This window comes from Ostrea edulis, chromosome 1 (assembly GCF_947568905.1).
Source record: "Ostrea edulis chromosome 1, xbOstEdul1.1, whole genome shotgun sequence".
Classification (NCBI taxonomy): Eukaryota; Metazoa; Mollusca; class Bivalvia; order Ostreida; family Ostreidae; genus Ostrea; species Ostrea edulis.
The window spans coordinates 9,163,049-9,190,600 of record NC_079164.1 but is presented as its reverse complement, the minus strand read 5'-3'; the positions used below and the strand labels follow the sequence as shown (position 1 = coordinate 9,190,600).

General features: G+C 36.0%; 1 protein-coding gene across 1 annotated transcript; it reads left to right on the top strand.

Annotated features, from left to right (window-relative positions):
* Positions 1-11: 11 nt before the first annotated feature.
* On the top strand, positions 12-25,750 carry LOC125664198 (neuronal acetylcholine receptor subunit alpha-7-like). The gene is made up of 6 exons (XM_048896802.2): positions 12-237; positions 2,536-2,687; positions 12,217-12,261; positions 14,251-14,360; positions 24,470-25,014; positions 25,127-25,750. Exons 1-6 carry the CDS (start codon positions 168-170, stop codon positions 25,582-25,584), a joined length of 1,380 nt encoding a protein of 459 aa, XP_048752759.2. The 5' UTR covers positions 12-167; the 3' UTR covers positions 25,585-25,750.
* The last annotated feature ends 1,802 nt before the right edge of the window (positions 25,751-27,552 follow it).

Genomic DNA, 27,552 nt, shown 5'->3' with positions numbered 1-27,552 from the left:
ACGGAATATGTTTCATTTGTTTGGGATATTTTTTTATTTAAAAGTCTCAATAATTGGTGTCTTTGCTTGCCTTTGTGGGAAGATCTCTACGTGGTATTGATCGAGGCGGGTTACCATCCCTTCAATGTTGCCGAACTCCTTCTGCTATGTACGTGCTGTGATTAAAGATGCCGGTCTCGACAAAACGGAATGACGGTGTTCGGAATGTAGTCCTCGTAATTTCGATTTTCTTTTGTGGTAAGTTGTCTACCTTAATAACTATCATTTTATGTCTTAGAATACATTTTATATTACAAGTGTATAAGAATATATATATCATATTAGATACAATGTAATACCCCCTGTATGAAAAATACATATCAACATATTAGGGGTCATCCATAATTGTCAACCATTTTCCAAAGTGTGCAAAAAGCACGCTCGGGGGGAGGGTGTAAAAAAAATCGACAAATTTACCGTACGCTCTTTTTTCTCTTCTGAATTTATTTCATAAAAGTATTGGTCATGTTACAAAAGTGTAATGCCTATAAAAAAGACGATCAGATAATACAGAGACATCTTTTTTTTTCTATAAAAGCAAAAATCTATTATGTACACAAGATTTGCACATTTATAAAACATTATATCATTCATATATAGCAAGAAATAGGGGTACCAATATTAAAGAACTCATTGTTTGAACTAAATTGCTCATAAACTCGATTGTCGATCTTCTTGTTGAGAATTTGAAAATGGTTGATGTATACTTTTTTAGGGGGGGGGGGGTCTCTCAAAAAGTGTGCTTTTTGCACACTTTGGAAAATGGTTGACAATTATGGATGACCCCTTATTTGCCCTTTTTTCAGATACGGAGAATTTAACATAAGTTGGTCCGTGACGTAGAAAGTTTTAATGAAGTTAATGAATCACTGGAGTGCATATATACCATTATAACATAAAACGTACGGGATTTAAATACTAGTAGAACATCAAAATATTCGGAATCTATCTCTAATAAATAAATTTCATTATTGAAAATACATGAAGGTATGAACTGCGAAATTCCTAACTGTTAGAATTGATATACTATATTCATCTGTGTTCATACAAACTGTTCACTATGAAATGCCTATCGTTACAATTCGTAAAAAAAACAAAAAAAAACAACAACCCACTGGGAATGTAAATGGATAACTATATCTCCTGGAATTGAAATTATTATATGTACATCAGAATCAATTATAAAATTCGTGTTTGTTAAGGAATATGATTAATTTTCATCTACATCAATATCATAAAACTTCTTCCATGAAATAAAAACCTCGACAACATACAAATGCTTATTCGGCACAATCGCGTACTAACGAAAGTAACGTTCACTTTCGAAACGAAACGAAACGAAAACGACTGGAACATTTCATTACCTATTGTACATTATGGATAAGAAAAAAATCTTTGACGTCTGTACAATATAATCATATATATTAGGAATTCACTAGAGCGACTTGCTAAGGTTTGTAAGAATTAATACAGGATTTTATTGCAGTATCAGTAGCTGTTAAACTAGGCCTTTATCAATGGGACATGTATAGTTCAATGGACCTTCTTTTTTTTCTATCATATTGTTTCTCATAGAGCATGTATATTTGCTTCGAAATAGAAAAGTTTTTTTTCTGTAAAGGAAACCTATAAAGGATCACGATGGTCCCTTACCTGGCGCGAGATTCAAAATGCGATACACCTGATCCTTAAATCCAGCCGTTTATCATTAGAAACCCTAGATGATCTGCCTGCTTCAAAGCTAAGTGATAGAGCATACTGAAATATGAAGGTAAAGGGGTTATTGATATGAACTTTTTTTTTCCAGATTTTTTTTAGTTTCCCATGAAGTTCGGTAAAATTTTCAATACGTTCAGCTGAATGGAAAAGCTATGAAGTTAACGCATTTACACGAACAATTAAATTGTTTTTAAAATGAAAACATAAAACAAGTAAAACAATCAAAGAGGGGGGGGGGGGGGGAGAGAGAATAAGCATTCTTTATAAATCATGATAATGCATTTCATGCAAGTAGAAGTGAAAGTTCGGTCATGTAATTTACGTATATACCAAAACGTACAATAACTACTCGTCCTGAGACTCGATCGATTAAGATGTTTAATTGTAAAGCATTTCATGGTTTAAGATTGTCCTGATAGTGGTCCTCTGATGCCTCTTAAGGAAAAAATCCTTCTTCGTTGTTCAAATTGATACATATTTGTAAGTAAATGACAAAGACAGGCTTGCAAAAGGAAACCTTTAAAACAATTTGTATTCTCACTCTTTCTTGAAATATCAGATCTATTTTCATCACCTCGACACCGACCCTTGTCTTTAGAAATGAAAATCTATTCCTAATGTGTCTTTACCATATTTTTTCCGCCTCTGCGTGTTTCACATTCTGGCCTCAGGACTGAAAGCTAATCACTATCGCCTATTCATTATCATGAAGAGGTTACAAATGCGTAGACATGAAGTTTTATATTGCTCGTATAAAATGTTTTATCCGCGTTACAGCTCATCATTGTTCCTGCTCTTCCTCTGACGACATTGTGAATTTGCATGATTCTCTGTTCAAGAACTACAAAAACAACGTTAGACCTGTCAGAAACCAACACGACGCTGTGCATGTCAACATCTCCTTCAACATCATTATGATTCACGATTTGGTAAGTGCAGGTCAAGGTCAAATTGTTGCCACAAACAACAGGTCACAATTCATTGTGGAAATCGAAAACTCACCAATCGTGGGGTTTGTAAACTGGGAAATGGTCAATTTATACAATTTAAAAACTTAAAGGACATGCAAATTGTACTGAAAACAGTTCTTGTCTAGAGGCATTCTTGTAATATTGTCAATACTTATGAAATATTACCTATTTTCGATTTCTATTTTGATGGTAAATTATACGGGGGAAAATGGATTCATAGATATTAACGGCAAACTAACAACTCATCTTTCTGACAAACGGGATGATTTCAGTTTCTCCATCGTCAGCTTTCCAAATCTATGTAGCAATATTCCATTATCACTTGCCTATGGTGTTTACTAGTATATATCTCAATTGATTCGATACACAAGAGCTTGTTCTGCGTATGATCAGTTTTTAAATCGAGACAGGCTACTGACAAACAAGTTGATATTACAGGGATTTCATCAGCCTCGTTTTACGTCAGCATTTCGCAATTCGTTATAACGATCTAGTTTGCCAGTACAACGTACCATTCAATTAAATGCTGTATGACGTGTTTCATACCGATTGTTAGATCGTTCTTTGCTAGATCAAGATATAGGGCGTGACCGGTCGACATGGGATGCTTACTCCTCCTAGGCACCTGATCCCACCTCGGGTGTGTCCAGGGGTCTGTGTTTGCCCAACTCTCTATTTTGTTATAGGAGTTATGGATTGATCACTGACCGTTATCTCCCTTGTCATTCATAATGCTTGTTACTAGTATTGAGTTTGTTTAACGTGACCCTTTTGCACTAAATATATATTTTTATTTACTAGTGTAAACTGTCGGTAGTGTTTTCAGTTGGTGACAAAGTGACATAAGCATTGAACTAATATACAGGCATGTCTTCTAACAAGATAGATATGAACAAGTATAATGCTAATGAATTGAGAATAGATAATGACCTTTTTGAACTTAATATGCATCAATTCATCATACAGATTTGGGATTTAGATGAACAGTCTAGAAGCATTGTTCATAAGCTGCAATGTAAAAAAGATAAAATAAAAGTGGGAGTAATACTAGTAGATCAATTATTTGAGTGATTGGCAAAAAAACCCAAAACACCCCAAATTTTTTATGCAAAAGTTTGGTTTAATTAATCCAGGCATTTTAGAGAATTTGGTGTTCCATTTAGAAAAATATATCTATCGACTGCATTTTGAGTTGGTTCTCAGTTTGAACAGCTAGATTGTTTCAAAATTCAGGAAGAAATAAAACCGGTGAAATCATACCGATTTATTAGAATAAAAAATCGCTTTGCAACAAAACATTTGTACATGTAGTGCTTACGAGCTCACTGAATAGTTGAATTGAAATTAAGATATTCAACTGAATATGGTTAAATAACTATTTCTGATATATCTTGTACCTACACTGTTATAGTATGTTGTTCTCAAAGGCTGAGAAGTTGACGACCTTATAACTTAAGAAATGTCTCCAAAGTTGTAAATAAAATAAAAAGTGATTGAAAAACACTGAATGGTGATCAGAATAACGCAGAGTAAAACTGCTCTGTGAAATCATCTGAGACAATATTATCATAAAAACCCTTACAAACAAAGATACAATGCTGGATGCAGTAAATGTTCTACCAAGCCCCTTTCTTTGCTCCTTACGAAAATCTTAACAGCTGTGAAGGAGAATCTTCAAACGTGCAACTACATATGCCGGGAGTGGTGTAAATCAAATGTGGACGCTAGAAAATTCCAAAGAACTCTTAGTAAACTTGAAATCGGAGAAATTTTCTCAAATCAGCAACATAAAAATGTATAACTTTTCAACACTTTTCACTACTATTCCTCACGATAAATTAAAGACTAGACTTTTTGACATCATAGACAGTTGCTTCTTCAACAAAAATGGAAATCACAAACATTCCTATCTAGTGATCAGTCACCCGAAAAATTACTTTGTTAACCCCCACTCTGATTCCACGCATAAGTACTCTGAAGTTGAAATAAAAAAATATGCTGGAGTTCCTCATTGACAAATCTTTGTGGTGTTTGGTGATCAGTTCTTTCAACAGTCTGTTAGAATCCCAATGGGCACGAATTCTTTGCTAGCTGACCTGTTTTTATATTCACATGAGGCAGAATTTATTTTTAAAAAAGTCTACGTGAGAAGAAAAAATGTCTTGCTATGGCCTTCATTTTGACATTTAGAAATATCGACGACGTATCATCGATTAACAATAATAGTTTTCATTCATATGTCGATTCGATATGATCAGGATATGGGGCTCACGGCGGGTGTGACCGGTCAACGGGGGATGCTTACTCCTCCTAGGCACCTGATTCCACCTCCGGTGTGTCCAGGGGTCCGTGTTTGCCCAACTATCTATTTTGTATTGCTTGTAGGAGTTATGAGATTGATCACTGTTCGTTATCTTCACCTTGCATCCCAGTGAACTCGAAATAAAAGACACCACAGAGTCACCCACTTCTGTTTCATAATTAGATATTTTATCGAAAGTAGATATTAACGGCCCACTAACAACTCACCATTATGACGAACGGGATGATTTCAGGTTCTCCATCGTCAGCTTCCCATATTTATGTAGCAATATTCATATGGTGTTTATATCGCTCGACTGATTCGATACGTAAGAGCCTGTTCTGCGTATGGTCAGTTTTTAAATCGAGGCAGGCTACTGACAAACAAATTGATGGTGCAGGGGTTCCAACAGTCTCGTTTAAAGTCAGCATTTTGCAAATTCTATGGTCGTTATAACGATCTAGTTTGCCAATACAACCCATCATTGGATTAAATGCTGTCTGACGTGTTTCATACCGATTGTTAGGCCGTTCTTGACACACTGATTTTGACTACAAATCACTCCGTTTACCTGATCAAGATATAGGATTCACGGCAGATGTGACCAGTCGGCAGGGGATGCTTACTCCTCTTAGGCACCTGATCCCACCTCTGGTATATCCAGGGGTCCGTGTTTGCCCAACTGTCTGTTTTGGATTGCTTATAGGAGCTTGAGATTGATCACTATTCGTTATATTCACCTTTTATTATCCAAACCCACCAACACTAAAGTACTCGATGAGATACTATTTCTTCCTGAAAAACTACTTGATAATGCTAGTTTTCGGAAATTATTTTTCTTGTGTCTTCGGTTTTATTTCCATATGTTCAGTTTCGTGCAGTAGATATGACTTATTGGGTTTCTTTATGTGCAAATATTTACATTCACTGTGTGTGTTTCGCTTCGTTCCTATTAAAATCCATTGTTTGGCATTTTCCAACTATAAAGACACTTATTGTTTTAAGCTAGATTTTAGTGCCGTCAAGCTGCGTATGAATATCGATATATACACCGTACGAACTCCGCATCCTACTTTGCGGCATTATTTTAAATATTTTCCTAGTTTATTTTTTACCTTTTGATAAATAACGCGTACTTGTTTTATATTATGATTTATTTGATAGGTTTTGAGTTTGTTCTTCTAGGACTATTTCCCTTTACCACCGTTCAAATATGGAAATCAATACCAAATATGGAGATAAGTCAAGGCCATTCACTTAGAACGTTTTGATGAAAAAACCCAACAACCTTGTACTTAGAAATCTTCACGCCGCCTTTATTTGTATGATGTATTGCCCAGTTCCCTAATTGTCATCCATGGGATTTTACTACAGGCATCCTCCATGTTTGTTTCTCCTGAGGGATAGGAGGAGATTGATATTGCTTTCCGACAGTTCGAGCAGGTTCACTGTTTGAACATCCTCAATAAACATCCCCATTCCCATATCAAACGTAATATCAAAGTTATAAATCTGATAACGTTGAGATACCTGTGACGATCTAGCATGTCACATTGTTGTGTATTTCATATGAATTTTGTCCAACTGCGATTCACATGCATTATATGTTTTAACTGTCATTGAATTGTGCTTTGTAAGCGTACTACGTTCAGATCTATCAGAAGATTTCTGTATATTTTTACGGTTTTATATTCACAGCGGTTTTCCTTTCTACATTACCGTTATGAATAAGTTATATTCACTGTAGTTTGATATATTCACAGTTTTTGTCTGCAGCAGAAGCAGCGAAAATTAAACTATAGAAAATAAGACTACGGTATAAAGAGAACTTTGAGATTAATGGGTCAAACGTGTACTCAAACGATATTTTTTTTAAAAAAAATCTTGATGAAATGTACAACGTAGGAAATCGATTCAATGTCTCTAATACTTACATGTATACGTCTTTACTGCCAGTTTGCGAATACCTGCAAATAGTGGTTACACAGAAAACAGACGCCATCTGTAAACTATAACAGTTTGGACCCACGCTCCCCTTGATCCGCACACCCATTTCTATAATGTGCAAATCAAAAGTGTTAAAAGATAGTTCCTGACGATTCGTTGATTCGATGTATTTCATACCTTTATTCAGTCTCAATACCATTTTTGTTGCTTTAAGTAAGCTCTCAATTACAGTTTCACAGGATTAAATGTTATCTGTAAATCAAAGAGGTGCAAGGTAGGCGTACAAAATGAAAAGAGAAGTCAAATTAAATCTACATTGGTTATATTGAATTGTATATCTACACGTACGATGTGAAAACAAGTGTTAATGGTGGGTGTTAGCACGATAAAGAACCCTCACTGTTGTGGCCATAAGGGTCATCCGTTGGTCTAAATTCGGTGGCACTTCAGATATAGCTAGTGTCGTCTATACACGAGTGAAAACTTCTTAATAGGACGTGAAACAACAAACAAAACACAACAAACAAAACAAACCAACAAAACACAACAAACAAAACAACAAAGTACAACAAACAAGACAACAAAGTACAACAAACAAAACAATACAACAAACAAAACACAACAAACAGAAAACACTCATGAAAGGTAAACATTTGTACACCGTAGTGATTGTATATGAGTATGTAGGTATACAACATGAAAACACGAATCTTATGAAAATCACTGTATACTGTTTACTACAAACAGTATATGTTTTATATCATGTAATCATTCGATATAAAATCATTATCAAAGCCGAAGCACCGACCTTAATTCAATAATCATGTAACATGCAACTGGGTTTTTCTAAATATCAATATCAGAATGATCACCTCTTCTGATGTTGCACGTGTCCTGTTCGTTATCTGTTGTAATCTTTTTACGACAATAGGTTCTTTTTCTGGCAATATGGATCTTTTCGGTAGCGGCCGTTGACATGTAATGTCATCATTAGTGGGTTATTGTCCGTTCATTATTAGCAGACGGGGAACATGTTGGTTCCCTGTACAATAGTAGAACCAAGTTCCTGAGCCACCAAGCCGTGGTCCTGAGCACATAAAACAGAGATGGTTTCATCTAAGCCTCTGTTTGATATTAGTTTCTCTTTTATTAAAGGAACATGAACATGAAATGAGAAAATGAGACTGAAATCAAAAGTCAGTTTCAGTCCTGTTGCTATGGTTAACACGGAAAGTGACCGGTGAGCTGTTGTTCTAGTGTATCTATTCAATCATTTCAGAAAGGGACCAGATCTACAAATGTACGTTTGGTCAGATGAAAATGTTTCAGACAAAACCATTAAAAATTGGACAAAGTAATAAATAATATTGAGATCGTTATTAGATTTGATAATATTTCTTTGTGTGTCATCTCATTTACAGTTCGTGAAATACCGGGGTACCAAAGTCTTAAGATTAAACCCCCTCACGTATTTCATTTGAAACAGTATCCAATTTTTCTTATTATAAAGTGGGTCTCAATTTTGCAAATCCATGATGTAAACCTAATTCACCACCAATAACGTAGAGAGGATAAAAATCATTCAGATCATCGTATCATAATTCGTAGTCCACAATGAGATTGGCAAAATTGTATTTATATGTCAGGGATTTTTTTTTCTCGGGAGAGAATATTTTGGAAATTGAATCCAAGCGAGAGCTAGACGATCTACATTTGTTTTTAGCTCGTTGTACTTGGGTATGATATTATCTATGAGTTTATTTCAGTTAAGACGACAATACAGCACAGAGCACAAATAATCGCTTCTTATGGTTAGCAATAAGCTTGCAAAAAAATTCTCTTTGAGCGCCGCGGAATCGAATTCCAAAAACAGATAACGTGAGGGCAACAGTTGTATCCAATTATTTGTAGAGTTTATGTTCCTACGAGTCGTTGGATTTTGGTGACATCCTCTTTTCTTGATCGGCATTCATCATGTTCAGCTGTGCTCTCTGCAACCAATTACCCCTTCCTAAGAACACGGAATACTCTGAATTCGTTAAACTGCTTGAATACGACATCAACAGATAATAGAACCAATTGGAAGCTTTTACTGAATCCGATTACTTATTTGCCTTAAGCGCTAGAGAGAGAGGGGGGGAGATAGAGAGAGACAGAGAGAGAGAGAGAGAGAGAGAGAGAGAGAGAGAGAGAGAGAGAGATCCCCTCAGCTAACTAGGTCAGCTTAGTAAATCGGTGGCTTCACGTGATAATTTTGTTGTGTTTCCCCACTTTTTGTTGTTGTTAATATTATACTGTTGTTAATAAAAACCCTCACTTTATGTCCATTGCGTGCATGCTCTGACATGGTAAGGTTCTAAGGGGTGCCTAAATATCATTATTTGGGTATAAATACTGACATGAACGGACGTAAATAGCCATTTTTTCAAAAATCTTGCTACGAGATAATGGGCAATGGCGTCTAAGTTTGTTGAAATCCCTTTCAAACAATGGACGTGTTTTTTAACGTCATCATATATATTTCGATAATAAGCTAGTAATAGCACCAAAAAAACCGTAATATAAATTATTACAGCGATTTACTATAAGCAATAATTGACTTTGACATGGTTAGCATCCACCTATTTCCCAATTATTATTAATAAACAACCCGTTTTCTTTCATGTTATACGACGTAAAATAGAAATTAAAGACAAAATATTTTGATCTTCCCTAACATAAGAGAATATTACCGGAAAATGCGGTTTAAAAAGTCTTAAAGTACAAGTTCGTGTTTTAAATGCAGTACTCATTGTAATTGGCATCTAGGTCTCTGAAGTTACACTTGCTTATCAATAACGAAGAATTGATTATAGGGCTTTGGACTATAGCCATTATGGGAGATTTTCGATTTCAAGGCACATGGGATACATCGGGAGATCGGATATCCGACTCCAAAGCCATAAAATTCAGATGAGCTCGTACGTAGTAAAGAAGTAAGACAGATTAAAACTAATCTATGGTCAGGGAGCCTGAGCTTGTGAAAGAATGCATATAAAGAAAGAAGTGTTGCGCCACGTCAACGTCGCAATGTTTGACCTATTAAATATTTTTTATATTTCCATTTGTATTGCATCTATATGTATGAATAAACAAATTTTGCCAGTGAACTCTGAAACGCTTGCTCCAAAGTTACTGCTTGCACCTTTGATATTGTTCCATATGTGAGGTGAAGTCAGTAAGCTATTATAGAATCTTACTTGACGGATTCGTAGATTCGTAGTGCATTCGTAAAATCATTATCTAACTTTCAATACGGAGAGAAATCATTTATGTTACAGAAAGAATTTAATTCAGAGCTCCAAGTGACTTCCTAATAATCAAATTTTATTTACTGTAAATGATGTCAATAAATATAATATAACTAATGCACACAATTCTTTAAAGATTGTTCTTAAATTCATTTGATTCAACTATCATTTAATTGTGATTTCCCGCGTTTCGTCTAGTATTTTCTATTTGTATTGAATGATATTCCATTTCATTTGTGATGCATATTTCCACTTCATTCGGCATCTTGGTAAATTACTTAAAATGTATACCTATATTACTAAGAAAATGTTATCAATAAACAAGAGAATTAAGATAACGATCATTACGATCAATCTCATAACTCCTATAAAGAGTACAGAATTAAAAGAGAAGGTAAAACACGGACCCCTGGACACACCAAAGGTGGGATCAGGTACCTAGGAGGAGTAAGCATCCCCTGTTAACCGGTCACACCCGCCTTGAGTTTTATGTCTTGATTAGGTAAACGGAGCAATCCGTACTCAAAATTAGTATGTAAAGAACGGGCTATGGTATAAAACACGTCAGACAGCATTCCAGATAATTTGTTTCTTACAAGGTGGATGTTTCCGTTGGTATCACATCTGTGTCTACTTATGTAGCAGTCTATATAAAACATGTCTAGTGTATAATGCGGCACACTGGGAATCTCAGATTTAGATTTTAAAAATCCGATTTCTCCTTATTAGTTTTATTATAGAGGACAGGCAATGTAAAATTCTATCATAGAGGGTGTCACAGTTTTCCAATCTAATTAAAATTAGATGTTTGATCCGCTCGCGTACTCGCATACATATGTATGCGAGTACGCGAGCGGATCAAACATCTAATTTTAATTAGATTGCACAGTTTTCAGGCTAGGACATTTATTTAAACGATGCAAAAGATAGCACATGTACATGTATGTAGCGGACTAACGGTGGCTGATACTACCTTCAGTAAAGTGCTATACTATTCATGGCTTTAAGAAAATATCCTACATAAGCTTATACGGATTTGAGTGTTTTGATTGTGTTATTTTAATTAGATCTAAGTGATTAGAATATTCAACGTGTGATCTAAGTGATTTTATTCTATGTAATAGATCTAAGTAATCGTATTCTATTTAATATATCTAAGTGATTTTATTCTATGTAATAGATCTATAGGTAATTTCATTCTATGTGATATATTTATAAGTGATTTTATTCTATGTAATAGATCTAAGTAATTTATTCTATGTAATATATCGAAGAATTTTGTCCTTTGAGTCCATAATACACACAGTAAATTGCACAGTTGAGGCATATTTAACACACAAGTCCAGATCTTTTGATATTTTTAGCAGATTTCCTCTCATTCCGAGCTCTGCCTACTACATGATCTACATACAGAAAGCTTACCTCAATGAAAACAATTTCACAATTACATCAATAGGCCTACTTGATTTTCATGTTTTTCAGTTATTGGCGCACCCCCACCCCCCTAAAAAAAAAACCCATCAAAAGTCAAACATGCATATCAAGCACTGTATATCATAAACATCTGCTCAAACAAAATGTCTTCTCTCACGTAATGTCCTAAACCTGATTTCAACCTTTTTCTGACATTTTCACAGATCAATTGAAGAGGCGCATAAAGTAATAATCTCACTTGCATTATGTAGAACTGTTTTTCTATAAATGTAGCGTCTTTTTGGGCCAATATTAGCGGACCTTATCTATTTTCTTTTCTTTGCTTGACAGCGAGGAATATACTTCTTTATGGCCCAGCTCTCGTGATTAAGCGTGTAATTACATTAACTTTGGCACTTCCATTCATAGAAAAAAAATGGACCCCAGTCTCAGCCTCTGTCAGGTTCAGATTGTATGACGTGAAATATTGGATCAGGAAAAAATGCATTCTGTGGATTTAATCTTCTATTTTCAGGACCTCAAGAACCAAGTACTGACCACCAACACGTGGATTCGCATTGTAGGTTCATCACAATGTTCAGTAATTTTGTTGTTTAAGCATCAAGTATCATTTTCTGTTGCATCAAAGCTGAATTTATGTATATCTAGAAATTGGATTTTGTTCATGACTTTTTGCTTTCCTATTTTTGCAGTCATATCCAAAATACAGTGTTTGTCATCATTAAGTTTTTGACAGACTAGGATTTCTATGCAAAATTTTCATGATGAATAAACATTTTGAGAAAAAATTGCACATTTTCATAGTAAAGTTTCTTTTTAAAAAAAATATCTAATCTATTGAAGTAAAAATGGTAAGAATAAGGAATTTGAATTTTATTGTTTTTGGAAATTTTCACAAGCGTGAGGCTCTAATTGAAAACAAAGCAAACTCAAACAAGATTATGTATGGTGACCTACATTTTTCTTCATCGGAATTCCATAGATGATATCAACATCTATACCAGTTTTCATATAACGGTTATCAAATTTCGTTCTTTTTAATCTATTTTAAATACAAATCTAATTACTCTCACTTGTTTCAACTTTAAATTCATTGAGCAATATATTGGTAGAATCCTTTTCTATAGTAATATCCTCTAAAACAATGCGTGAGATCCCAGAATTATCTTCAAGTACACACGGGGCACCTCAGTATATTCAATGTGCGTGGAATACTTTAACCTTTATATATATATATATATATATATATATATATATAAAGCACAAACAAACAATTATAACACCCAACCTTACGTTTACCCCTAGGATCTAAACGATACATGTGAAAATCAATTAATTAATATATAAAGCACTAAATAATCACAACTAGGTACTGAAAATTTTCGCCCCAGCCCGGGGTCGAACCAGCGACGTACGGCACCCACCGCCTAGCAAGATTGTCAAACCAGTGCGTAAGTCCACTCGGCCACAACGACTTCCTGACAATCTTGCTAGGCGGTGGGTGCCGTACGTCGCTGGTTCGACCCCGGGCTGGGGCGAAAATTTTCAGTACCTAGTTGTGATTATTTAGTGCTTTATATATATATATATATATATATATATATATATACGAGGGCTGTTCGATATGTAATGTGTATTATACCACAGCGCGATAACACTTTGCACGATTTCGTGGATGATGATACTCTTGAATAGCTCTATTCAATACCTCTCCAACGGTATATACGCGAGCCTTCAGCTCTACATAGTTTTAAACTTATAGTCATTTCAATATAGCCAGTCGTTGACCACTGTTGTAACAATGGTTGGGAAACAGGTTTAGAATATTGAAGAAATTAGAGCTTATATGAAATTTCGCACAAAACTCGGTCATTCGGTAATGCAGATTTTTTTTTTACGGAATTATTTTATTGCATATTCTTCTCATGTGATGGTATGGTCGTACAAATTCCGGTACCGAGGGGTAAGTGTTACAGGTCGGTATTACCGAGATGTGTTATACTAAAAAAGCTCAAGAAAAATTATTATAAACGACGCCCTGTGTCAGGATTTAGGCTACTTCATGATAATGCTCCATCACATACATCTGAGCTAGTGAAGCAATTTTTGAAGTTAGAGAAGGTTACCGAGCCCCATGCGGGTTTTTTCTCATTCCAAACCTTGAACAGTTCTTATCTGGTCGTCGTTACAAGTTCCGACAAGCCCCTGGCTCAGCCACCAGTCAGTGCCTCAGAGGTCTACCTAAATTAGCGTACCGTGACGCATTGCAGAAAAGGATTCAGATATTGAAATTATGTATTTCAAACCGCGGAGAATACTTTGAAGGGATGTAATGTTCATTTCACTTTTGAGATATAGTACAATACACATTACATATCGTACGAGGGATTCTTTCAATCAAAATATGTGGCATTTCGCCTAAAGCTGATGATTTCTCAAACATCCAACAGCGTTACCAATCCAAAAGTATGAAATCCTTTCGTCACTCACCAGTATATTCTACCTGCTGTCTGACCATGGATTCTTTATTTCCTTTCTTTATTTCTAGGCGTGGAGGGACGAATTTCTGACCTGGAATGCCAGTGATTTTAACAATGTCACCGAGATACTGGTGTCGAGAGGAGAGGTGTGGACTCCAGATCTTCTCGTGGAGAACACGTAAGTTCACTACACAGCCGGAATTTTCCACAACATCCTCATTCCAGACCAGTTAAACCAAATTCATGGTACATTGTAAGTTATCCAATCTTTCAGTCGTGGCCCAATATTTTGTACACAACCCTGCATTGTACACCACATGAACTTTTGCACTCAGCATTATCTTTTGTACACAACACCATCTTTTGAACATGACACCACCTCTTGTACTATTAGTTACACAGTTAGTGACCTGATATGGAAAAATACATGGTGTGAAAAGAAAACCCGTATCGGGCGAGGCGAAACCGTGCCTGATACGGGTTTTCTTTTCACACCATGTATTTTTCCGTATCAGGTCACTAACTAACTGTGTAACGAATTTATCACATTGAAGACCTCTAACTGTATATGTGGGGGTCTATATCATACAACTTACTGCATCATAGGCCTCAAATTCTTCATTTTGGCCCCGTTCCTTCAGACAGTCCCTAAAGATCTTAGCCGCTTTTGCATTACACCGAAGTGTATTCGCTGAATTAACCTTTAACCTTTTCTCGTCTATTTGTGTTATAGTCGTCTGCCCAAATCGCTTCGCCATTTGGTCACGGCTGCAAGTCGAACCCGACAATAAATAAAATTACTCGCCCAATACAGATTTTACTCCCATGATACAGTTTTTTTCACGGCGTCATGTGACCAATATCTGACCAAATAGATTTCAACAATTTTGTCTGAGGCGTGATAAAAGGTCCTACATGTATATTTTGCACGCGACACTCTCATTTGTACGCGACCGTTTGCATTTATTGACATTTGTAAGGCCTAGCCCAATGTGATTAGAGACACAAGTTGTCATTAGACGCCTAAAACAATAACCAATCGTATCCATTTTGGATTTCCCAATTCACACTGTAGTTTTGGTCTGATTTTGGAAAAATTAAAATGATATATTCACCTCGAAAGCATGTTTAGATGAACATAACGTTTTATCTTGTCTATTTTGTCGGATCTCAGTCAATCAGCAGTCCATCAAAAAACTCGGAATTATGCAGTCGTGTAAAAATATGTTATACGCAATATTGTATTTTATCTCCGTTGGGAAAAGGTGAAGATAACGAACACTGACCAATCTCACAATTCCTATCAGTAATACAAAATTAAGAGTTGAACAAACACGGGCCCCTGGACACACTAGAGATGGGATGTTAAAGAGTGCCAAGGATCACTACTTCTTAGCCTGTCAAGGATCACTACTTCTTAGCCTGTCAAGGATCACTACTTCTTAGCCTGTCAAGGATCGTTTCTCTGGTTTTCGAAAGAGAGTAGACGTATTGAGCATCAAGGGAACTCAAAAACTATTCAAAACCAATCATATTTCATTTAGTTAATGGTCGTAAAATGGCTGAAATAATGACAAAAACAGCCAATCTTTTAAAAGAATTGTAATACGTCATCCCATCTTTTGCACACGGTCTTACATTGTTGTACACATGTACAGTCCTATCGTTTGTTCATGAACTTTTATTTTGCACACGTCTTTACATTTGATATACGGCTGTCTTAGCTCAGTGGTAGAACGTTCGCCTCGTAACCGGGAGGTCGTGAGTTCGAGCCCTGCTCGTCCCATGGCCGCGTTAACCTGAGACGTTAAGATAGATAGTGATTGCTCCTTCGCCAAACGCTCGGCATTAAAAAGTGAGAATCACGGGTCTTTCGGATATGACCTTAAAACAGAGGTTCCATGTTGTGACAAGCGTTGGCACGTTAAAGGACCCTCACTGCTGCGTCGCGGAACGCTAAGCATAGCTCTAAATTTGTGGTACTTATCTACACCGAATATTGATAATTATAGTCACTATGACAATGATTATGAACGAAGTACACCCAATCAGTTTGAACCCATGTCATTTGAAGGTCATCAAACTTTGGATGCGATGAGAGAGTCGGAACTAAGCTCTCCGCGCTAGCCTGGAGTTTATGACAAACATGCTATGGCTAGGGTTAGGATTAGGGTTAGTTGTGTGAATATATAAATTCCATCAAACCCAACACGGGCAAATTATGCATAAGAACTATAATTAATCGTCCTCGAAGAAATGATTTGCCCTAACTATAAAGAATACGAGAGAGAGAGAGAGAGATGTAGACAATGCTGATTTATTCATGTACTGTCCACCATATAGAAATGGAGTTCTTACTCTGTTAGATTTATCTTCATGTAGTCTCCACACTATGTTAAGGTTATGTCGTTCATCTATGAAATCATGATGATGAAAATTATAAAGTTCTACTCCACTTAGACAAGGTTAAAGGTTAATAATGGGGGTGTTACTACGACAATAATAGTACCACAGTTACCCAGGGCTGCGTTCAAGATCGTGGCGTCTAGCCTACATGTAGCTGCTAGGCTAGATATCTAGGTATATTGAATGCACGGTATGAATTAACGCATTTTATCCCTACGTAGGGCTAGCCTAACACACCATTCAATATTGTAGCGCTACCGATCCCTACGTAGCCGCTACATCCCAGCCCAGAAATCAATGGTCGTTGATACTTTCATACTATGTTGATGTATATATTGTTTGTTTGTTGGTTGTATATTGTTTAACGTCCCTCTCGGGAATTTTTCACATGGAGACGTCACCATTGCCGGCAAAGGGCTGCAAACTTTAGACATATGCTCGGCGCTGTGACACGAGGCCTCGGTTTTTGCGGTCTTATCGCTCGTACGACAAGCAAGGGGTTCTGAGGGCCTATTTTAACCCTGATCCCCACGGGATTGCACGTATTGTAAATATAAAGGAAATTCTATGGATCACTTATTGTCAATGTCCCATGTATGTATTTGTGGAAATTATGTGAAAAAGCTTCCATTTCCAATGAGGGTTTCGGAAATGCAAAGATCAAAACGTTAGATGACGGTTCGAAGCAGGGACATTGATAAATAGGAATAAATACGACCAGGATGTGACAAGAAACTATCAGTAGCTTCAAAGGGAAGGCTGTATCATCAATTTTACAATAATAAAAAACCTACAGGAACAGCTAGACCTTGTTGTGAAATACGAACCCTAAAGCTCATCCCTCAACGTTTAAAACTTTGATTGATTCCCCCTTTTACTAACTTCATTTCTACCGGCCATCCCAGGTGCACATTTAGATATCAACACTCTGTTTCAGACGTCATTCACCCTCTATCCATAAACTGCTAAGGACACAAAATCATTCGAAAGAAAACAAAAACCTCGTTTCTCTCCTGGGTCACCGTGTCGTCATTGTGTACGTCCCGCGGCTGGTTAGTGTCGCATTTGCCTGTTCCTGTCGAATTCATCTATAAATAACTGTTCTAAGTATCTTAATAAATTGTAAAATTGAAATAGCCCTCTAAATGTGAATTCTAAGATACCCAGGATGAACTAATCAACTTGTGAATGATGGTATGTATGAATCATGACGAAGCTAATCAAGGAAAGACTCGATATTTCTACTGATATTTGAGATATAAAAATATATTCCAATTCTTGTTATCATATCTGATTTACATCGTATCATCAATACATATAGATAAGTTTTGGAATATTGCCAAGATTTGTAATTATTTCGGAGTATGAATAGTGTATCGATCTTCAGTTAAAGTTTCAATAAATAAACATGACATTATACATCTGTTGGCTCTTAAATTCCCCCGTCATTCCCCAGAAACTGGGCCAAATCCCTCCCAGAATCACCAGATTGATGGGCTGGATCGGGATTGAGTTGTTATAGCCTGTGTATCTATACAATATCAATTTATAAATCTTAAGATTTTTGACAATACTGTTCTGTGACGTACGATGCAATTTTCTCGTGGTTCGTAAACCCGTATCTTTCCGTTTTATGGAAAATCCGTAGCATTAAAGGAGCTTCGTCGTTCAGTATCATTATATTATATGTTATAATGAAATATATATATATATATATATATATATATTGCCATCTAACACTGGTCATCATCGTCTGATATTGATTTGCAGACGTTTCTTGATCTAAAATGATATGAATTTTAGGTTTGCGAGTAAAAGAAGAAAAAGCAGGAAATGTTCTTATTCAGGTCCCGTGAGACGAAGAAAGATCAAAACAATTATTTCTTAAATGTTCCTCACATAGGACTATATTGTTTACATGCCCAATAGTTAATCGTGATTCGGCAGTGCGTGATAATGGCGGTATTCAGGCGCGGGGTTATACGGTTTCTTCTCATGCCCGAGTTCAGATTCTGGAGTTTCTTTCTCACAACTCGTTACATCTCCTCTAATATACAGGATCCCAGTGATAACTGAAACTCCAACATATTGCCAATATCAAGGGCAAATGAACGATCAAGCGTTCCTAGATAAATAGATAAAAATGTCGAATCTACTCCAATAGCCATTTCGTTTACTTTTCATTTTCATTTGTAAAAAGTATACATTTTTAACTTTCAATGCTAAATGGAGTATTTATTACCATACTATTAGTTGAATATGCTTACGGTGTTGCGCTACAAACTGTTCGATCAGATAGTTTGAATTGCAAAGAAATGTATTTGCAAAGTAATGAAGCAGAGAGTTTTGAGACAGACTGAGAGATATACACAGTAGACAATTTAATGTCCTCGTCAGACTGAGAGATACACGGTAGACAATCTAATGTCCTCGTCGTTTGCTTGGGTAGGCGTGAGCTTCTCCGTTTGTACAAAAAATTACATTAAATAGACCAGGTCCAAATCACTCATTAATTAGATCGTTTCCAAATCGAATAACAGTATTGTATCAAAACTCGAGATATGTATTCAGTTTGAATTTAGGGACTTTGTAAAATTTGTGATGATTAAGATACTTTGAAGCAGCACTGTATTAGTCCTTAGAAGTCTTTTCAGTTGCGGTTGCTGTCATAGATCAAATCAGTTGAGTCTGCCTATCACTACGGGCCGATTTCTCGGTAAATTACTTTTTCATGGGACAAATGATTAACTGTTGTGGATTTCACGTATCAAAAAATTTTATTCATAAAATATTGATGAAATTTTGCATTGTAAAACATCGCCAGTCAGTAAAGACTGGAAATGTTCTTGTAACCCACTGTACGAAATAATCTGTGGTCTCTGTAATAACGCACAAATTGTCCTATAAATATTGATACATATTAGAATCAATGTAACTCATTATGTAATATAAAGAAACAGCAATCTTCAGATGTATTATGTTTTGTTAGTCAAAGTCTAAATGTATTTAAGTCTTATAAAATTAAGGCTTTAATATCAACCACAAAAGTAAAAACACTGAGGAAGTCTTCCGTGTTTCTTTGGAAGTTATTGGAATGGATCTTTTCTCTGTAATGCATATTCTCCGAAACAAAACAGTCGGAGGTACTAGAATGAATAAAATAAAATGGGAAGGAATGATATATAGTTTAATTTGTAGCAACCTTGGGAAAATAAAACGCTATGCTCATCTGCAGGTGCCTTCGAGGTGAATCTCCAACATCAGACCAAAAATAAATTGAGAATTTCAAAATTGATACGATTGAGTATTGTTTTGGTCACTCAATGAAAATTTATCCCTCTACTCACTTTCAACTTTGTCCTGCACTATAATTAGTTTCTATAAGTACCAACTCGAGTTGTTGAATTAAAGTAATATCGAACCAAAAACTCGCGTCTCTCATCACTTTAGGCGAAGACTTACAATGTAGCTGTTTACATAAATGGCCGACCAGAAATCATTTCGAGGGATCTCTCCAGTTTTGATGTTTTAAATTATCTATAAAATAATCATTGATTTTTTTAGTCAATACGATATTTTAGCTACCTGAGAAGTGCAATATTGACCCGGAGAGTCCTCGATGAACATCATACTTCTAAGGTAGATTAAGTATCGTATTGACCTCAAACAAGTCCATAATTGTATAATATTGAAACTCGAGGCGGATATAAGTTTACATAATTGTATAATATTAAAACTGGAGGTGGATATAAGTTTACATAATTGTATAATATTAAAACTGGAGGCGGATACAAGTTTACATAATTGTATGATATTAAAACTGGAGGCGGATACAAGTTTACATAATTGTATAATATTAAAACTGGAGGCGGATACAAGTTTACATAATTGTATAAGATTGAAACTGGAGGTGGATATAAGTTTACATAATTGTATAATATTAAAACTGGAGGCGGATACAAGTTTACATAATTGTATAATATTAAAACTGGAGGCGGATATAAGTTTACATAATTGTATGATATTAAAACTGGAGGCGGATATAAGTTTACATAATTGTATGATATTAAAACTGGAGGCGGATATAAGTTTACATAATTGTATAATATTAAAACTGGAGGCGGATATAAGTTTACATAATTGTATGATATTAAAACTGGAGGTGGATATAAGTTTACATAATTGTATGATATTAAAACTGGAGGCGGATATAAGTTTACATAATTGTATAATATTAAAACTGGAGGCGGATATAAGTTTACATAATTGTATGATATTAAAACTGGAGGCGGATATAAGTTTACATAATTGTATAATATTAAAACTGGAGGCGGATATAAGTTTACGTAATTGTATAATATTAAAACTGGAGGCGGATACAAGTTTACATAATTGTATAATATTAAAACTGGAGGCGGATATAAGTTTACATAATTGTATAAAATCAAAACTCGAGGTGTATATAAATTTACGTAATTGTATAATATTAAAACTGAAGGCGGATACAAGTTTGCATTATTAATTGGCAAATATTAAAACTGGAGGCAGATGTAAGTTTACATGATTCTGAATTCATTAAGTACAGGTCACGCTAAATTACGTAATGATTTATAAATGACCTCCGAAGTATTCTAGATGACAGTTCTGTTCCTGTTACTCTAGATAATGAAAAGATCACATGTCTTCTGTATGCCGCTGACTTTGTACTATTATCCAATACCAAATCAGATCTCCAACATAAACTAAATATCCTTCATGATTACTGTAGTGAATGGTGTCTAGAAGTAAACATTTAAAAAAGTATTAATTTTCAACAACTCGGATAGACTACTGAAGGAAAAAAATTGTTTTGGTAATGATACTATAGAATGTGTAAAACAATACAAATATCTGGGTTTAACTCTTGAAAACAATGGAAAGTTTATAGAAGCAAAGAAACAGTTATATTAAAAAAAGCTTAAGGCAAATATCTGGGTTTAACTCTTGAAAACAATGGAAAGTTTATTGAAGCAAAGAAACAGTTATATTAAAAAAAGCTTAAGGCGTGCTTCAAATTTTACAAGGATGTAAAAACTGCTTATCCTTCTATAACAACTTTTTAAAAACATATATTTGATGATTGTATCAAACCCATAGTGTTGTATGGTCGTGAAAACTGGAGCTCCCAAAAGAAGAAACCTCCCCACTTTTTGGAGTGGGAAGTGAAAAAGCCGAAGATGAAATTCTGTAAATATACCATGGGGGTGTCTAAAAACTTGTACAAATATAGGGATCTATTCTAAACTGGGCAGGTATCCATTATATATTGATATGCTAAAGCAAACATTTATGTACTGGTATAGACTAGAACACTCAACTTCAAACCTATCACAGGCTGCTTTCAATGAGTGCAGGTCTAACACCATTAACAGTGACTGGTATTCTAGTATATTATTCTACAGTGAAATACTAAATATCAATTTGCCCCACTGCAAAAAATTATGTGAAAATAAAAATTTTAATTGTTCATAAAAAAGCAACTGCGTAACAATTTCTCAAACTTTTGGGAAAATATATACAAGGATTTGGAAAATTAAGTATATACTTCCAGTACAAAAGGTTGTTCAATTTTGGAAAATATCTGAATTCAAAAACTCGAGACAATCGGGTAATTCTCACTAAATTCAAATCATTGTCTACGGATAGAAACAGGCAGATATGAAAGAAAAATCAATAACCATGGTAAATATGAAATTCTTCCTAAATGTGAAAGAGACTGTCAACACTGTATTTCAAGTTCAACAGAGGATGAATTACATTTTCTACTCGAATGTCCACTTTACTGTAATCCTAGAGGAGAATTTTTAACAAGATATTAAAACCTGTCCAAACCTAGTACTGCTTAACAATGCTGATCTGTTTACATGGATTGTGTCAAAATATTGCCGATGACGTTGTCGATGTTTTAAAACATTTCAATATTCATTTGATTGTTGACAGTGTAGCTATCTCGCTGTCAATATTTTCTTTTTATAGTAGCTTACAAATATAACATTCAGTATGCGTACTATTTTCAATCATCCATGGATCTTACGAAGTCATTGATTCAAGATAGGAAGTCTAGATAAAGTTTTGTTTTATGTGTTTGTTGTTTTTATCAAGAGAATAAGATCAAAAATCAATCAAGCAGGTATAACAATGGACTAATATCTTAAGTAAATTAAATACAGTTTTCAAGTTGACAATATTAGATCATTTTTTTATTATTTTTTTCGGACAAGTGAAGTTGAAGTTCGGACAAGTAAATATCTTTGTCCCTTGTCCGAATGGACAAGTAGGAAAAGAAGTTAATGTTGAGCCCTGAATATACACATATACATTTAAAAAAACCCACTGAAAAGTGTCCCTAAAGTCCATATTCCAAATTACAATCCCACTTTGAGTACATAGGACTGAGTACGTAGGTGATAACATATGCCCCCGGGGACGACTCAGTGCTCGCTAGATTCTTCCTACACAAGTCACCACTAGTCACGTTACTTTCTGTTTGATTCCATGACGCTAAGTCACCACTAGACACGTTTACTTTCTGTTTGATTCCATGACACTAAGTCACCACTAGACACGTTTACTTTCTGTTTGATTCCATGACACTAAGTCACCACTAGACACGTTATTTTCTGTTTGATTCCATGACACTAAGTCATCACTAGACACGTTACTTTCTGTTTGATTCCATGACGCCAAGTCATCACTAGACACGTTTACTTTCTGTTTGATTCCATGACACTAAGTCATCACTAGACACGTTTACTTTCTGTTTGATTCCATGACACTAATTCATCACTAGACACGTTTACTTTCTGTTTGATTCCATGACACTAAGTCATCACTAGACACGTTTACTTTCTGTTTGATTCCATGATGCTAGGTCACCACTAGTCACGTTACTTTCTGTTTGATTCCATGATGTTAAGTCACCACTAGACACGTTTACTTTCTGTTTGATTCCATGACACTAAGTCATCACTAGACACGTTTACTTTCTGTTTGATTCCATGACGCCAAGTCATCACTAGACACGTTTACTTTCTGTTTGATTCCATGATGTTAAGTCATCACTAGACACGTTTACTTTCTGTTTGATTCCATGACGCCAAGTCATCACTAGACACGTTTACTTTCTGTTTGATTCCATGACACTAAGTCATCACTAGACACGTTTACTTTCTGTTTGATTCCATGACACTAAGTCATCACTAGACACGTTACTTTCTGTTTGATTCCATGACACTAAGTCATCACTAGACACGTTTACTTTCTGTTTGATTCCATGATGTTAAGTCACCACTAGACACGTTTACTTTCTGTTTGATTCCATGATGCTAGGTCACCACTATTCACGTTATTTTCTGTTTGATTCCATGACGCTAAGTCATCACTAGACACGTTATTTTCTGTTTGATTCCATGACGCTAGGTCACCACTAGACACGTTTACTTTCTGTTTGATTCCATGACGCTAAGTCATCACTAGACACGTTTACTTTCTGTTTGATTCCATGACGCTAGGTCACCACTAGACACGTTATTTTCTGTTTGATTCCATGACGCTAAGTCACCACTAGACACGTTATTTTCTGTTTGATTCCATGACGCTAAGTCACCACTAGACACGTTACTTTCTGTTTGATTCCATGACGCTAAGTCACCACTAGACACGCTATTTTCTGTTTGATTCCATGACGCTAGGTCACCACTAGACACGTTTACTTTCTGTTTGATTCCATGACGCTAAGTCACCACTAGACACGTTACTTTCTGTTTGATTCCATGACGCTAGGTCATCACTTAACACGTTATTTTCAGTGAACGTTTGAATGATTTATTTTGATATTTTCAGGGCGTTTGGTTACAGAGAACTTGGCATTGACAAGATGTTGTTAAATCTAGACCATAATGGTTATCTGATATGGGAGCCGGGGCTAATAACTCAGACAATCTGTGAAGTCAACATCGCGAAATATCCATTCGACAGTCAACATTGTTCGATACGTCTCATGTCGTGGATGCACACCAATCGGTCTCTGCAAGTATCCGTAGCCAGCGACTCCATCGACACGACCAATTACTACCCCAATGGTGAATGGGACTTAGTCGGGACTTTAGTTAAAGCGTTTTCTCCGGAGGACGGAAGCTACAATGTAGGGGAAATCCTCCCTGGGGCTGAGGCCATCATTGAACTGAGGCGGCGCCCCGTGTATTACATAATCTCCACAATGCTTCCCATCTCTATGCTGTCTTTGCTGAATGTTTTAGTTTTTATGCTCCCGACAAACACGGGAGAGAAGATGACCTTGGCGGTGACAGTGTTGCTGTCGTTTACCGTCTTTATGAGTGTGGTCAACGAGGTGATGCCAAAGACCTCCAACAGCGTGTCCATTCTGGGTAACCATGCGTGTTCATCAACTTTCGATAAATTAGTGTGTTTGCAGCATAATGCATATTACGATAATTACCAACTAGGAATTAAAATTAGTTGTTTTCTTTTTCATTGTAGCTGTGTACCTGACCATCTTGTTGTCTATGAGTGGACTATCCGTAGCATCAACAGTCTTAGTCCTGCACTTTCACCACCACGCTGACATACAGGCAATACCCAAACTGATCAGCGAGGTGCACAACTCCCGCGTTTATAACGTTCAGCGGTCAAAAAGTATCAACAACAACAGGTGTCGTAAAACTTCCGGTATCATAAAGGATAACACCAGACCCTCTTCAGAAAAGCTTTTACAGGATTACATGGAGGTGGAGGACTCGGCGGGTCAGTCCGACTCGGAGGTTAATGATTGTTGTCGCAAACTTCGATACAAGCTGGAAGACTGGAGAAGGCGCCGAAAACGCCAACCCCTTGGACGAGAATTCGCCGAGAAACTGGACCGTGGTTTGTTTTGTACCGTTACAGTGCTTACGGTCGTTTCTACAGTCATTGTGATGGTTTTATTAATTTACTGGTAATTAAGCACACATCGTTTCTTAGTTAATATTACGTGGTTTTCCTTTAAAAAACGGTTTCTTTTTAGTATCGTTATGAATGTATATAATGTGTCATGTGACTTGGGTGAGGGAGTGAATTTGATGTATTTCATACACTATATACATCATAAAACATCGGAGACCATCATTCTGGCATTGTTCATTTTGAGATTAAATAAAATAAATCTGCACTCCACTGTTATCACTATTCCGCGTAAGCAATGCAATTGATGAGAAATCGAAGAGCACTACGAATATTGCACAACAATAAACTGATTGGTTAGCGCTGAATTTCTCTTATTCTGTGGGTTGTACATCAATCTCATAAATTTTATGTAAACAATGTAATTTGCCTTGGTGTCGAATTTGTAAAACAAGATATAGAGCACATCATATTTCATGAGGAACACTACGGGGGCAGATCCATGAATGTTCAAAAGGGAGGGGTTCAACCATTAATTTTGGATTTCAAAGGGGGTGAGGTCCACTCTCAAAATGCGTTATTTTTACCTTTTTAGCAAAATTTTCTGACGAACAGGGTGGGGGTGGTTTTCAATCCCGGAACTCCCTCTGGATTCGCCACTACACTATCAAGCAAACGATTATTTTATATGTACCTACAAATGTAGTAATCAAATCACTTTTATATGCTAATCGCGGCGTGATTCGATCTTGAATATGATTTAATCAAATAAAAACATAATACGTTTTGACATGTTTTTACAAGATGTATCGATTACTAACTGCTACCGATATTCGCGCTTTTTTGTGAAAGACATGTCATAAAGGTATAATCAGGCGATAATCTCTTTATATATACATATAGTGTGTCTTGCTTCATTTTGTTCTCGATCATCATGTTAGCTTTTTAATGGCATCCAAGTATTGGTTCTATGAATCAACCGACGAAAGGGAACCGCTGGTTGATATGCGAAATTACCAAATGCGGAATTACCAAATGCGGAATTAGCAAATGTGGAATTGCCGAATGCGCTCTTAAACGATTTAAGGAGTTGGTTGTTGTTTTTTTTTTGCCATTTTTATTCTTGTTTTCTTTTGTTCTTCAGCTAGCAAATGAGGTACCCACCTGGCTGAAACTTTCCTCAGATTGAGTTCTTTCGTTAAAACCTTATGTACGGTTCCCGTTGATATCAGGCGGGCCCTGGCAATGTCTTGTGAGTTCGCTTAGGTTTCCTTCCTAAGAAATTAAGTTCAATCATAATACACTTACTGTCACGTACCTATCTTCGTTGCAGATGAATAGGAACAATAACATTAACGTTAATAAATAAACCAGGATAGGCTAATTGACTAAAACCCGGAATAATATTTTCCTTGGTCCTACTTGGATGATCATTAAACAAACCATGAGCTAATAGTAAAAAAAATAATCAGACTAATTAATACGAGAACTCACAAATATAACTTAAGTAGCTACGGACTGAGTGGTATAACAAACAATTCTGTTGTTTCCCGACACAGTCTGCAGCCACCTAATCTAAGCTCTCTACTGTCCTATCACCTGGGAAAGTCACCGAGACACTATCCCTGATACAAGTCACCAAGACACAATTCTAAAGTCACAAAGGACCAAGCGTAGGAGCTGAGTGGCCTAGCTAACAATTCTGTTGCTTTCCGACACAACCCCAAGCTTGTCCTGGATACCAACTCAATATTACCAGTCAAAAAACCTCAATCGAATTCGAGTACCAACAGACTAACTGAAGATGACAGGACGGTTCTATTTATACCCTTTGGCCTTAGGTTGATCAACAGTGATTGGCCACTCATACTAAGTTTATGATTGGATGGCTATACAATGCTGATTGGATAAGAATTACACCATCTGATTGGTCTATCATAAATTATGTTTCAATCTACTCTACAATAGTTTCATCACATTACTCACGACTTCGAAAAAAAATTGCGTCCTCGCAAAGGCAAACCAAA